The sequence below is a fragment of the Nuphar pumila genome, chromosome 7 (genome assembly GCF_984573655.1).
Source record: "Nuphar pumila chromosome 7, dmNupPumi1.hap1.1, whole genome shotgun sequence".
NCBI classification, from domain to species: Eukaryota; Viridiplantae; Streptophyta; class Magnoliopsida; order Nymphaeales; family Nymphaeaceae; genus Nuphar; species Nuphar pumila.
Genome location: NC_143255.1, coordinates 107,363,252 through 107,378,394, shown reverse-complemented (window position 1 = coordinate 107,378,394; position 15,143 = coordinate 107,363,252). Strand labels below are relative to the sequence as shown.

Here is a 15,143-nt window from a genome sequence, read left to right as displayed (position 1 = left end):
AAACATGGAAAACCAAGTTGTGACTTGCAAAAGTAGGTTAATAACGTATATGCAATATACCAATTTTAATTTTCCATATGCCTATCGCAATTCAAACTATACCATCAGAAATGGCCAAGGAGTGACAACATGGCATAAATGAAGGTATAGGAGAACTATATCCTCAAGTCATCGAATTCCGAATGTCACAGATTAGAAAATGATATGAACTCCCAACATCTTAACACCTAGATACACCATACCTCCGAGTTTCATTCCTTTCCACACTCTTTCAATTTTATTTGAAACACTTAGCAGTTCATATATCAAGGAAGTTGCTCTGACCATGTAATCAGCTATACAGTTACCCATGGATGAACAACATTAATTTTCTAAAAACAAACATGATAGAAGAGCTCAACGTTTACAGTTTATATACACGCACACATGCATGCATACATGTATATAGTGGGCCACTCTCTCTCATGTAAATGTGCATGTGGTATCAATGAGTTCAATCTCACATCTTCATACATTTTCAAATAGATAGAACCATATGGGCTTAGCATTGTTTATTTTGTCTAAATCATGTTCCTAAATAAACAATTTGAGCATGGAAGGTGTTCTTTTTATAACATTTTGGTGTAATCCGAACCATGTAATTTAAGATTTATTTAATTATATTTAACTATATTAATTCAAGGTATGTTATATCTATCATGCACATAGGTAAAAGCACCTCAATCGGTCAAATCGAAAGCAACCACTTTATATGGGATAGGGAGGGTAGCTCACAGCTTGGCTTTCCAGACAGCTCTGGACCACGAGAAAACAAAAAACAAACAAATCAAGACAAGCATCAGCTGTATTCTTAAATCCATACAAAGTCCCAGGTGCACGCAGCCAATAAACTGAACACCAAGGACAAGGACAGTCCTAAACAATAAAACAAGAAATTGTTGGCAATGATTTGGTTAAGGGAATTCCTTTACCCATGGGAAACAATAAACACAAGTTCATAGTAATGGACCACCAAAATATTGCATGACTGAATAAAAAAAGACAGGAAGGTCAGAAAAGATGCTTACCAAGCTTCGTCCCAACAAGAATAATTGGAACTCCAGGTGCATAATGCCTCAGTTCAGGTATCCACTGCATAAGAGAGGCATCACCGTTTTAAGAATTCTCAGGAAATCCCTCCCACTAGTCTCAAAAGTAATAAAATCCGCATCCTACTAACAAAGGCACGCATGCACATTAAACCAAACTACAATATGCACCTTCTTGGCAACATTTTCATAGCTTGCTTTGCTAATGAGAGAAAATGCCAAAAGAAAAACATCTGCCCCTCGATAACTCAAAGGTCTCAATCGATTGTAGTCCTCCTGCCCTGTTAAGATTAAAGTCTCAATTTTATAACAATTATAAAAAAAAAATATAAGAAAAATCACATTTTCTTGGGATGGGAAAATTCTGAAAACTAAGTCTAAGATCGGTTAAGGCAAAAACTACATATATCAAACATCAGTCCGAAATTCTGAAACAAAAAATATAGACTGAATATAGTGCCCAAGACCAAGCCTCAAGTTGGACAAAGGAAAACGAGAGAAAGAACAAATTTCCTCATACAGGCGAGACTGGGAAAAATCATAGCAGCTTCAATTTTGAAAAGAGAAAAATGTTAAAATTCCAACCATCAAACGACACTTTCGGAATAGCCCCTGAATAGGAAAACTCATAACTGAATAGGAAAAACTCATAATCTCTGAACCATCACAAGTTAATTCTTTTGAAAATTCTGAGTTGGAGTGTCGAAAAACTGACCCCAAAAAAAGAAGAAGAAAGGTGTTTTAGTTTCACCTGCAGTATCCCACAACCCAAGATTAACTGTGTTTCCGTCCACCACAACATTGGCACTGAAGTTGTCAAAAACAGTGGGCACATAATCCTGTTATTGCCATCAAAACCCATCGTCAGAAACGTTCAAAAGAAACAAAGGCTTTCCTTTTCATTCATGACATCCTTGAAACTTGAAACCAATCCTACCAATATCATAACGCTGTGAGTTTAAACATTCAACAACCCAGTTATTTCAAACAGATCCCAATGACACCTTACAGCCCCACACATGACAACAAAAAGGAAAAAGGGAAAAGAAAGGAAAGATAGTATTTTTACGAAAAAAAATGCTAACATATAACGCCATACCCATCTCTCCCCAACACAAAAAAATTTCAATTTTATGTTAACCCCAACAACTCAACTCAAGCCCCAATGACCTAAACAGTCCCCAACAACAATTTCCTTCGAACACCACTCCAAAATGACAACCCAACAACAAACCCATAATTCACTATTGAAAATCACCAAAAACCCAAATCACAAAAGGAGGGAAAAAAAACAAACCACTCATTAAAAAAAAACACTAGGAAAAAAACATGAAGCAAAAGGACACGGAGAAATACTGGATCATACCGTTGGAAACGTGTTGCTGGTGTAAGAAATCAGCATGCAGGTCTTCCCTACCGCTCCATCTCCCACCGTCACGCATTTTATGAACCTCGACGCACTCATCCTTGACGCAGAGAGAGCGAGATCTCCCCCACCACCAACAAAAAGAAAAAAAAAAGAACAACAAAGGGGAAACGAAGAAAGAAACCTCCTTTATCTCTTCTAGACCACCTCCTTACCTCGTTCCCCTCAGCTAAACGCCAAAACAACGCAACCCCAACTCACCAAACCCCATACCCACAATGCAAACGATACCCATTCCGCCTTCCCTCACCTTAAAAAAAAAGGAGGAGGGGGAGGGGGGGAGGGAACACCCACCAAAAGATCAAGCCAAAAACAAACAAAACATCAGCACTAAGATGGAAAAACCAAATCCTAACCCTAATCTTAGCAGTCGATCTGAATTCCTACATGGCCCGATAACGCGAGCAGAAGAGGAAGAGAGAGAAAATCATTGAAAAAAACAAAGATTTTGGCAGAGAAATGTCAGAAGGGAAGGGGAGGGATGTTTTCGTTTTAGGGGGGGAGATTTCCAATGGAAAATAGCGAGAAAATCGGAGAAAATAAAGAGAGAGAGAGAGAGAGAGAGATGCACACCCTTTGCCCGGATCAAACTGCGTCAGAACCGGTCGCCAAGTCCAACCATGTGACAGCTCTCTCTATCTCTCTAGACTCTCCCCACAACCTCTATGTGTGTTGCTGGGTGCTGTATATATAATATATTTTTTGCTTATTTTTAGCTTTTTTAATTTTATTGTTTTTTTTAGCAGTCTAGGCAGATCGTAAAGTATTTTTGTACTTGCAATAATGCACCTAATTTTTGTTGGCTGTAGTTGTGGGCATTTAAGGCTTGGAATTTGTTAGGAACGAATTTGACTCTTGGACTCACACCTAACCCACTTTAGGTTGGTTGGTCTAATGGTTCGGACCCAGGTCTAATCAAATGCTATTTAACTGGATTTAACATAATTAGATTCGGATTCAGGGGCTCGGGTCGAGGTCTGGTTCATAGGCTACTTACAAGATCCTCATCTTGTGGATTGCCATTGTTCTCAGGTATTGGTTTTGAATCCTGATTGAGCTCGAACCTTGCTGTTTTCAAATCCAGATAAATGGGTCGGGATCGCGCACCAACACCCATATGTTTAACATCTTAAGTAAGATTTGGAATTGAGTCGAGCTTAAGCCCTAGCCTCTTGATATGCGACCAACGAGACTAGATTGGTCAAGTCTTTTGGTATGTCTTCCATGATGGATTGGCTTGAATCAGCTGAGTCTTGTTGCATCCATGAGAGGTGATCTTTGACTCGGATGGGTTTGGCTAGCTAAACATTTGTTGCATCAACGGAGCCATGTTTGACTTGACACAAATCAAGCCCTTGATGAGCCTTCAGAGTTTAATTCTTTCTGATTTGACTAGCCAAGTTCAGGTCCTTCCATCAAGTTTCATGTTGACCTGGTTCATGTTTTGACCAGGATAGCCTCTTAGCCAAAGCTTATGCATGACTAGCTATTACCTAGTGGACTCAATTGACCAGGTCTAACTCATAGTCCATAGAACTAATGGACCTCAAAAGTGAGCCATGAATCAACCTACTCACTAGATAAAATTAGGGTAACAGCTAAACAAATGAGCCAACTTCATTAGCTGTCTGACTCAGTAGCACGAACAAACGGACTCAATTTGACTCAATAATAAACTGACCAAAGCGCACTCAAGTCAGAACTCTTTATGGTTAGGGTGGACCATAGTTATCAAAAGTTTCTAAAAAACATAACAAGCCAACTTGTCAAGAAACTCATTGATAACCATCTGTTTTTCAAGCTTCTAAAAAACTTAAAACTAGATTTTCTAGTGAAATTAAAGATTCTTGACGTTAAAAGTGTACCATTTATGGTGAAAGAATTGTACATTTTTAATTTGTGTTATTATTATAATTTTACATGTATGAATTTTATTTTTAACAAAAAGTCTTGCTAAATGCATTAAAATAAAAGTACAAAGTTTATCCACATAAAAGATTAAATTTTCATATAGCAAGCTGAGGTTTGGCAGACCATTGGGTTTTGAACTTGCACCGTTCCAACACATGGTGGTGTGCCAAACAAACGGAGAAAAGTGGTAGCTGCATAACACTTTTTGAGCTTACTACCAGCCTACTATTAGTGAATAGAGGTTTTTCGGTTATTTTTTGTAAATCTGACTCTGCAGATGTGTTTGGCATGGTCGATTTACTAGAAAATGACACTTGGACCAAGTTTTTTGATTAAAAAAAATGAATTTGTAAGCATTGAATATTTTGAAAAGTTGTATATCATTGATTTTTAAATCTTATAAAAACCTAACTGTGTCGAAATAGGATGGTCCAAAAATTGATTAATTACATCGTATTTATATTGTCATATTAAAAAAATAAGAAAAAACCTCTAAAGCCTAATGTGCTAGCGGTAGGCTCAAAAGCAGCTATATATATATATAAAAAAGCTTTATCTGAGACTTGGCCCTGACTGCTGGGTCCTACCCTTGGATTTTTTTCTTTTTTTTTAATTTATTTTGAAAAAACAGCATTTGGAGTTTTGGGCACCCCTGATTGATGCAACAAAGAACCAACTTGTAGATGCCCTTGTCTTTATGGGAAACCTAAATTAGTTTTCTAATGCGAAAAACAAAAGAAATTATTGATACGGATTACCATGCACCTTTTATATTTTCATCTACTACACCATTATAAGAAAATGCAGAACATCCCCTACTTAAACACTGTCAGTATGTGAAGGTCACATGCATGGAGTGAATTGATGTGGGCCTAGAAGCAGGGCAAGAAGATGAAGTGTCATTTTGGGATTTTTCTTGTTGATCAACAAGTATATGATTAGATGTATTTATGATATTGACCAATACATTTGCAGAAATTTAGAATTTATTTTTTTTTTTTTATGATGAGAAACCCTCACTGAAGCAAGAAAAATCCAGGTGAGTCCACACAACGACCTCGCCTTAGGTGACCCACCTTTAAAAGCCATGGACACACCCTTAAAAGCTATCCCCTGCGTCACTAGAGTTTGATCCTGTGCCTTCATCGCAGCACCTTCACACTGACCCCTAGCCACTTGGGCCATAGAAATTTAGAATGTCAATCATTCATTAGTACAAACTTAGGGTTTATGCATGCATGGGTGCATGATTTAAATAATTCTATGCACAATCATTATAGAATGCATAAAGGGTTAATATTGGCTATTAATGAAGGTACAAAACTAATGCGCTAGAAATCATAGGTGCAAGTTGTATAGACTCAATTTAGAATGGTTTGTTTGCTAAGGACCAAGCCTTGGATTGTACTTTTTTTATATGTAAAAATGTGGTATCTTGAGTTATGAAATTTTGGCACATCATGGGCCATTGATTTTTTAACCCCTTTAAAAAACTACTTACTTGTCATAATCACATTATTCAAAACAAGTTTCTTACTAAACAAACCAAAACCAAGTACATCACATCTTTAACATTTGATCTACAAAAAATTAAAAATTTTGAAGAAAAAAAGTGATTTCTACTCATTTTCCTTAATTAGTAGACAATATTAACCCATACATAAAAATGCACCATAATATGTGGCTGTGTTTAGAAACAATTGGAAAAGTATCAAGATAAAAAATAGCTATTGAGTAAACTACATTAAACCTTTAGACCTTTTTTTCGTTAATAAACAAAAAAATTAAAGTCGAGTTTGGATTCAAATCCGAAACAGCTAAATACATTAGAGAATCGGAACAGCCAAAATTTGCAAAACCTTCATCCTGGATCTGACCCATTTGCATCCCTAGAGACCTGAAACCCTGAAAAAGGTCTTGTTGAGCTATGGAGTCTGTTGCTATAATCATGTCACTAGAAACACACACCCTGAGTATCGAGTTGTTGACGACCTTTCAGTTTGAATGCCTTAAGCCAACTTACCAAGCCCTTGTGGACAACCATTTGGACTTAAGTGTGACCAACACCTGCAAGAGGTGCAATTACCATGGATTACCAAATATGCTACCGTACCTTTTTTTTGGCCTTTATATATTGAAAACGTGTGTGTCTGTGCATATGCAATCACATTGCACAAATGCAATTTTTTTAATGCCGCTACACCTGATCACCATCCATTTGCTGTAATAGAAGATAGAGGGTGATCAGGTGTAGCGGCACATAGCATTTGTGTAACGTGATAAGTGTGACCATAGTGACAAATATCGCAAGATTTTCAAAATATCGTGAGATTTATGAAAAAAACATAAATACTGAGATTTAAACATAATGTTTATGTTTTAAACGGCTATTTATCATGAAAAAACAATGTGTTTTTTTATTTTTACATAATTTTTATTAATATTTTCTTATAAAAAATATTTAGTTTATTTGTTTATTGCCGAGATTTTGCCAAAAAAAAACATGAGATTTTATAAAAAAAAATTCAAATTCTCACGAATTTTTTAAAAAGAGAGATTTTGCCTTTATTAACGTTTGTCACTATGAGCCTGACCAACCTTCAGTTACCTGCAAGAGGTGTAATTACTATGGAATACCAAAGATTGCAACAGTGCCTTTTTTGAGCCTTTCTATATTGGACATGTGTGTGTCTGTGGTGATGGGATCACATGCAATCACATTGCACAAATGCAAATTTTGAATACCGCTGCACCTAATCACTATCCATTTGCTGGTGGGCTCTCGGATGTAATAAGATAGAGGGTGGCCAGGTGTAGCGGCACATAGCATTTGTGAAATGTGATAGCGGCACATAACATTTGTGGAATGTGATTGCACCTAATCTTGACACGTGTTTAAAACAAATTTGGCATTAGAATCAAACCGCTAGAAAGGTAAAACATGTTTGGGCATCTTGCAAATTGTGACCAAGTTCATAAAGTTGAACATCTGTTCCCACACGGTCACATTTTCTGTTGATGCCCAAACATGACCTTCAGGTTTTGAAGGCCGAAGATATGTGGACCTATTACTGTAGATTAGGTTATTTAAAAATCGCGTAATTCCATCTCATGTAATCTGAAATCATATTAGAAGTAAATTGGGCTTTTCAAATCCCGGTACCCTTTTCTCATGTTTGCTAGTATATGAAAAATGGGGAAAATGATAATCGTTTTCCCACCATTGTCTTGGAGTCGTGCCCTTAGCTTGGTATGAGCAGATAGAGACCCGGATCCAAAATATATGTATAGAGAGATAGTCACTAGAATATGAGAACTAAAAATATTCTCATTTTCAACATTTTTTTTGCAAATCCAACCATGTGGATGTGCTTGGCCCGGTGAATTTGCTAGGAATCAACCATTAGATCGGGTATTTTTTATAAAAGAAATGTGATTTTTTAATGTTTCAATATTTATCAAGATTATGAGCCATTGATTTTAAAACATTAAAAAATCTCATTTATGCATCAAAATCAGATTATTCAAGAGCGGGTTCTTATAAAATCAAGCATGTAGATCACATCCTTATGGTTAGATTGAATAAAAAAGAACAAAAAATTCATGAAAATCCTAGTTCACACATTAGTTCTCATATTTTAGTGATATACATGTAATCGGACCTGGACATAACAATATTTTGGATGCAAGAATTATCTGAAGAAAAATAGGTTTATGGGTTTTCTTGAACACGGCCTGCCAAGAGACCCGATCATTGGTACCCTGCCCCAAACCCGGATCCAAATGTTTGAAGAGTCAAAAAAAAAAATAGATTCAAATTTTTCTTGGAGGGTACTCAATAGGCTTTTTACAATTTGAAAATTCAAATTATATGGGCTCCATACTTTCAATTGTTTTTTCAAAGTATAAAAAAAGAGAAGAAAAGAAGATTAAACTATTTGAAAAAGATGACAAAAGAAGAGTGGATTTGCCTTTTAATATTGGACAAAGTGTCTAGCAATTGACAAAATGATATCAATGCTTAATTTGTAATGATTAGCAGAGCACAGAGAAATATCTACATCACATTCTACAGGCCAGCTAGGACCTTGCCAGCCATGATAAGGAGGTGGATTAAATTTGGAGATGTCCCACCAAAATTCTACCAAATCCATTCCCTAATTGGGCTGCAAACGGATCGGGTTTGGTTGGACTTCTAATCTGGATCCACTACTTTCTGGATATGGTTTATTAAATTAAGACCCCAAAAGGCAATGTGGATCACACACTTGGACTATTATTGAAGATTCGGATCAGGATTAGTGTTTCACATCCGATGTATGTTTTGGATTTAATTTGATCCAATTGCACAGCTCACATGTAAAAACCTTGGTTTGCATCTTATTGCACCAGATCCAGTATTGCCATACATGTTTTGGATTTAAATAAATTGCACAAAATTCAGATTCGGATATGGATTAGTCAGTGTCCAGTCCGTAACCAATCTGTTTGCAGCTCTGTGGGCCCCGCCCACCATCTTTTTTTCTCTTCAACTGTACATCTCCTCCATAGGAAAATTGGGTAAAAACATGTCCTCTTCCAATCAGGGGTGTCAATGGGTTGGGTTTACACAGACCCGACCCATACCGGACCCTATATGGTCCAGGTATGGTGATAAATAAGAAGACCTGGGTCCCGACCTGAAATTCTGATTAATACATGAAGCCTGTTATAGTTTTTGAAAATTGACCCCAGTTCCGATTAAGACCCACAATTTCTCAATGTAAAAATGATAAAAATATTATTTTATCTGGTATGGTTTCTCTTATGTTGGGTTCGATTAGACCCAGGTCTGGACCCGATTCCGTACCCAAAAAATGGGGCCAAGTCTGGGTCCGAATCAAACCCGACCCAATGACACCCCTACTTCCAATGAAGACGTGCCCACTAATCCCATGTCCCCCTTTACTCATATCACATAGGACCTACCCTTGGACTTGCTTCACAATATATAATTGGCCATTTATGGATCATGGGTTCCAATGGATTTACCAAATCCAGCTATGCTTAAAAGCTGGGATTCTGTATGATGGCCATTATTGGCCAATTTAGGGTTGTCAATGGGTTGGACACAGTCACGGGTTGCAACATGGTCCAGAATCCATGTATAAGGTTATAAGCAAATGGTAGGTCCCATTGGATACAGACATGGATCTGTCTGGAATAATGTAAAAATGAGACATATCCAGATAAAGATGTCCAACTCAGATTTGATAAGAAAAATTGATTTACTTGGATCCAATTGCCATCAAAGTGGCCCAGATATGACCCATTCTCAAAGAGGTCCACTAAATCAGTCTATAACATATGGACCTAAGTTGGGTCAAGTTCAAACCATTTATATTCCCATATCAGTGAATAGTAGGACAAGGGTCATAACCGAATGGAAATTGTGTTGAATCTGGATCAACCCATATTTGTTTGACCACACAAACACTATAATAAAGAAGCATAATCTAGGTTTTGATCCAATTCATACTTGCCCGGATTGGGGCCTGTGTGGGTAAAATCATTGCACAAAAAAATATCCAGATCCAAATCTTGTTGAATGATCAAACGTCGTGCCAGTCGGATCCAAACCTGTTCCACTTGGATCCAACCCAGAGCTGGCCCATTGACAGCCAACTGACCAAGAAAAGGAAATTGGATTTGGTAATCTTCCCAGCCAAATAGTGGTTGGGAAGATATAATCAATCTTGAAGGTGGCCTCAGAATGCTTAATTTTGTTGTGTGTGGGAGCAAGTCTTGGAAGGACCAATATGCTTGACAAGCACATGCACCAGGGCGGAGCCACGTTATGGGAAGGGTAGGCATATGCCCACCCCAACCCACAGAAATCTACCTTGGGGGCATGGATCAGAGTGGACCGTGCCTACCCTGATCGAGTGAGGGGGGTTGGTGGGCGAGTGTCGCCCATCACAGCTTCTTTTCATTCCCAAAACCTTACCCCCATCTCTTTCTCTTTCTCTCTCTCTTTTTCTTGATTCCCTCCCGAGGCTCGACCTTCCTCGACCCCACCTCTCTCCCATGACTTTTTGTGGGGGGGCGGCCTCCCTCTAATGGCTTGACCCTGTAGCAGCACAGTGCCGCAGCCACAGGTTCATCGCCATCGGCCCATTGTTCGAAGGCACCGAGGCACCCTCAAGGCGTCTGACACACCGTCCGTGCTGTTACTGCTATGCCCACAAGACAAGATCCATTCTCTTTTTCTCTTTTGTGTTTAGGGCATAAAAGCATAATTGATGATGTAATAACAAAGATTCCGATTAGCATTTAGGTTTAGGATTTTTTGTGTTTTTTTTTCGATTAACATTTAGGTTTTTAATGAAATGGATATTAATTTCGTTATTTCTGTATTTTTATCAACATTATACGTGATCCCACGAACTTGATTTTATTTAGAAATTTGAGAGTTTTGTTATTTTTGTTTCAATTAGCTTATGTATGAAAATTATGAATGATGTTTGCTAGGATTGAGGTTTTTATTTAGTTTTTTAAAAATAGCATGAATATTTAATTAGGTTTTAGAGTCTTTTATATTTTTTCATAGCATTTAAAGTTTTATTTTATTTTTAAATAAGATGAAAATTTAATTTATGTATTGTTATATTTTTTAATTAACATTACGTATCATTATATGATATTGAATAACATAAATGCATAATTGATGCTATAAGAATTAGGGTTTAGATTAACATTTAGGTTGATAGTTTTTTTTTTGTTTTTTGTTTTAATTAGTATTTAAGTATTTAATGAAATAGATATTAATTAATTATTTATACATTTTTTTAATCAATATTATACATGATCAACATGCTTGATTTTAGTTAAAAAATTAGAGATTTTTTTTTTGTTTCAACTAGCTTATATATGAAAACAATGAATGGTGTTTTTTGGAATTGAGGTTTTTATTTAGTTTTTTTTTAAAGCATTAACATTTAATTAGGTTTTAAAGTTTTTTTAATAGCATTTAGACTTTTTAATTAAAGTATTTTTTATTTATGAAACATTATTGCATATGCTTGAATCGCATAAATGCAGAATTGGTGATGTAATAATTAGGGTTTTAATTTTATATTTATTTAAATGACATAAATTTTGAATTATGCATTTTATGTTATTATGTATTTAATACTTGATTTTGGTTAAAACTTTGGCGTTCAAGAAAGCCCACAGCTAACTCTAGTGCGCCCATAGCCCAACCTCTTGACCTACTCTATCAAATTTAAGACCAATCTCTTCACTTGTAACTTTTGTGGCTAAGACCATGCAATGGTGCACTTAGTGGCAATGGGTCATGGCTCAGTTAAACTCGCTCATTTGGTGGACGGGTTAATTAGCAACGTAATGACAAATGGTAAAATCTCATTTTTCAAAAACTTGTGAGAATTTGAAATTTTTTCATAAATCTCATGTTTTTTTGGCAAATCTCGACAATAAAAAAATAAATTAAAAAATATAAAAAATTTATAAGAAAATATTAATAAAAATTATTCAAAAATAAAAATATATGTTTTTCATGATAAATAGTCATTTAAAACATAAATATCACATTTAAATCAAAATATTTATGTTTTTTCATAAATCTCATGATATTTTGCAAATCTTGCGAGAATATGCCGAGATTATCGTGATATTAACTTATGATATTTGTCAATTTTAGGTAATTTCTCACGAAATTATCACAAGAGTTTCATAAATCTGGCAATATTTGTCACTATGGTTAACAGCTAAAGAGAATATCGGTCCCAAAAAACTGGTTCGGACTTTGGTGACATGTTATGAACACATGAACAGGAAAAAATAGAAAAACAAATGCAACTTTTTGTAAATGGTAGCTAATTGCTTCATGATGAATAGGATTTTTTTTTCTATAAGGCGAGCTAGGGATAACCTTTGCAGGATTACAACTTGACACCCCTTGGTTACGATAGTACAGTCTAATCATCTAATTATCTCAATCGATTTCATGATATTTAATTTGGCTAGTGAAGATGGTATTTAAAAAAAAAGCTAATTAGTCTCTCTCTCTCTCTCTCTCTCTCTCTCTCTCTCTCTCTCTCTCTCTCTCTCTCTGCAACTCTGGTGGAGCAGATTGCGAGCAGTTGGGCATTTTCGATGGTCAATTGAGGTCGTCTGTTAGTGCTGGTGGTCAGCGAAGAAGAAGGAGGCCTTCGTTAATTGTTTCGGCTACCGATGCTAGGTCTCCAAGAAGGTCATCTCGGTGCCACCAACCACGGGTTTTTCCAGATTTTGTTCCATGATGACTGTTTGTTGGAATGTTAGGGGCTTAAATTGTCCCACTAAACGCCTGTTTCTGGCTAATTGGGTTAGGGAGCAAAAGCCCGACCTTCTTGCTTTATGTGAAACTAAAATGGAGGTCATCTCGCTCGTGGTCGTTTCTAGCATCTGGCAGGGAGCTGACTATTTCTATAAGCCAGCGGTAAATCATGCAGGCGGTATCCTTATCTTGGGCAAGCAGTCTTTAAATTTATCACAGCTGGATGTGGGTCTTTTCTCTTTGTCTGTTGCTTTCAATTTGCAGGCAGTTGATAGAAGAGTAGTGGTTTCTGTTGTTTATGGTCCTAATCTCGCCGCCATGAGGCCCGCTTTTTGGGATGATTTGGATAGGGTTGTCGTTTCCAGCGCAGATTGTCACCTTCTGATGAGGGATTTCAATTGTTTGTTATCTATCCATGACTCTAATAACCTCGTAATTCCCAATCCCTCTATGCGAGGTTTCCAAGACTTTATTCACCGTCATTTTCTCTACCCTATTCCTTTAACCGGGGAGCGCTTCTCTTGGTCGAATATGCGGTCTCGTCCTTGCTGTAGGGTCCTTGATAGGGTCTTTGTCACACTTAATTTATTGGACCTCATTCCCGACGTTAAGTGTGTGTTGTTTGCTCCCTCTATCTCGGATCATGGGCAGATCATCACTCATTGGGGAGATGGCTTTCAACCCACTAGGAGCTTTGCGTTTGAAGAATGGTGGCTTCAAGAGCCAGATTTTCTCACGGTTGTTACTAATTCTTGGAACAAAACTGTTGATGTGCATTGGGTCGCGCTACGTGTTCAAAATAAGCTTTCTCGTCTAGCTAAGGATATCAAAGCTTGGCTTCATAGTCGTAAGGTGGAGAAATTTCAGCAAATAGCCGCATGGGATCAAGAGATTTCTGAGTTGTATCAGACTATGCCTTCTCCTGACTCTCTTTCTGATTTGCAACTTCTCAATCTTCAGTCCAGGTCCTTAGAATTAACCATGCTCTTGAAAATCTGGAGGATCAAAGAGGAAATTCGTTGGAAGCAAAGGTCTAGGGTGAAATGGCTTGCGGATGGTGATGGCAACACTAAATTTTTTCACTCATATGCTTCTCATCATCATAGGAGGAAGGTTGTTCCTTCTATCTCCATTGAGGGTGTTTCTTATCTCAATCAGCACGTTAATCCGGCAGTCTCGCTATACTTTAAGGACTTATATTCTGCTTCGTTAACTGTGGAGGGTGTCTTTGGTAATTTCCTAGTTGGCTCAATTCAGCTTGAGCAAGCCAGATATATGCAAAGAAGGTTCTCTCAAGATGAGATTTTTTCGGCCATTAAGGATCTGTCGGGTTGGAAAGCGCCTGGCATTGACGGGTTTCATGTCAACTTTTTTAGAATCTTTTGGGACTGTGTCAAATCAGACGTGGTGAGTATGTTCGATGAGTTTCATCGTAACTCCAGACTGCCTTATCATTTGCATGTTGCTATTATTTCACTCATTCCGAAAGATGATGAGGCCAATGATATTTCTCGATTTCGACCTATCTCAGTTATGAGTGCTCTCTATCGGATGTTTGCCAAAGTTTTGGCGAATAGGTTGAAATCGGTGGCTAACCAGATTTTTTCAGACTCTCAGTTCGCCTTTATCCGTAAGAAGAGGGTTCAGCACTCGTTCATCATGGCGTCCGAGGTGGTCCATTCCTTGCAGCATAGCGGTCAACCTTTCTTTGTCCTTAAATTAGACTTTCATAAAGCTTTTGACTTTGTGCATTGGCCATTCTTATTTCAAATGTTAGCAAATTTCGGTATTGGTCGTCGTTTTTCTGGTTGGGTGAGAGAGCTGGTCTCAAATGCCCAGGCCATGTTAAATATCAATGGTATTAGAAGAGACCGGTTCAAGCTTGGGCGGGGTCTGCGGCAAGGGTGCCCCCTATCACCTTTGTTGTTCAATGCAGTTGCTGAGGGTCTTGTGGTCTTGCTAAAGCGGGCTGTTGTATCGGGTTTCATTGATCCTTTGCAGGTTTCCGACTTCCCGGGTCATATTCTTACTTATGCTGATGATATGATCATTTTTGGTCGTGCAAATGTTCAACAGATGCTCAGGTTCAAGCTTATCATTCAGTTCTTTCTCTCCATGTGTGGGCTTTCTCTAAATGAGACCAAATGCTCTATTACCATGTTCAATGTTAATGCCAATATGCTTGCAGCTGGAAAGAGAATTTTTAATTGCACTACTTCTGACTTGCCTATTATGTACCTTGGTTTGCCGTTACAAGTGAAGCCTCTATCTTCAGCGGCTTGGGCTCCGACGCTTCAAAAAGTGAAGCGCAAATTGCTTTCGTGGCAGTCGTCTTATCTTTCTAGCGCTGGACGTCTAACCTTAGTCAGACGTGTTCTTTCAACTATTCCAGAATTTT

At 37.4% G+C, this 15,143-nt stretch overlaps 1 protein-coding gene across 2 annotated transcripts in view; it reads right to left on the bottom strand.

Moving 5' to 3' along the window:
• The window catches only part of LOC149832810 (rac-like GTP-binding protein 6), a 256,990-nt gene that overhangs the window by 8,112 nt on the left and 233,735 nt on the right, over window positions 1-15,143 (bottom strand). The window contains exons 1-4 of one of the 2 annotated variants that reach the window (XM_090014729.1): window positions 2,455-3,184; window positions 1,840-1,927; window positions 1,260-1,369; window positions 1,068-1,131 (exon numbers count right to left, since the gene is read on the bottom strand). In XM_090014729.1, coding sequence (XP_089870855.1) covers window positions 1,068-1,131; window positions 1,260-1,369; window positions 1,840-1,927; window positions 2,455-2,553 — 361 coding nt within the window. In that variant the 5' untranslated portion in view covers window positions 2,554-3,184. Of the gene's footprint in view, window positions 1-1,067; window positions 1,132-1,259; window positions 1,370-1,839; window positions 1,928-2,454; window positions 3,185-15,143 lie in introns of those variants that run through there. The other variant, XM_090014728.1, reaches the window with a different exon arrangement.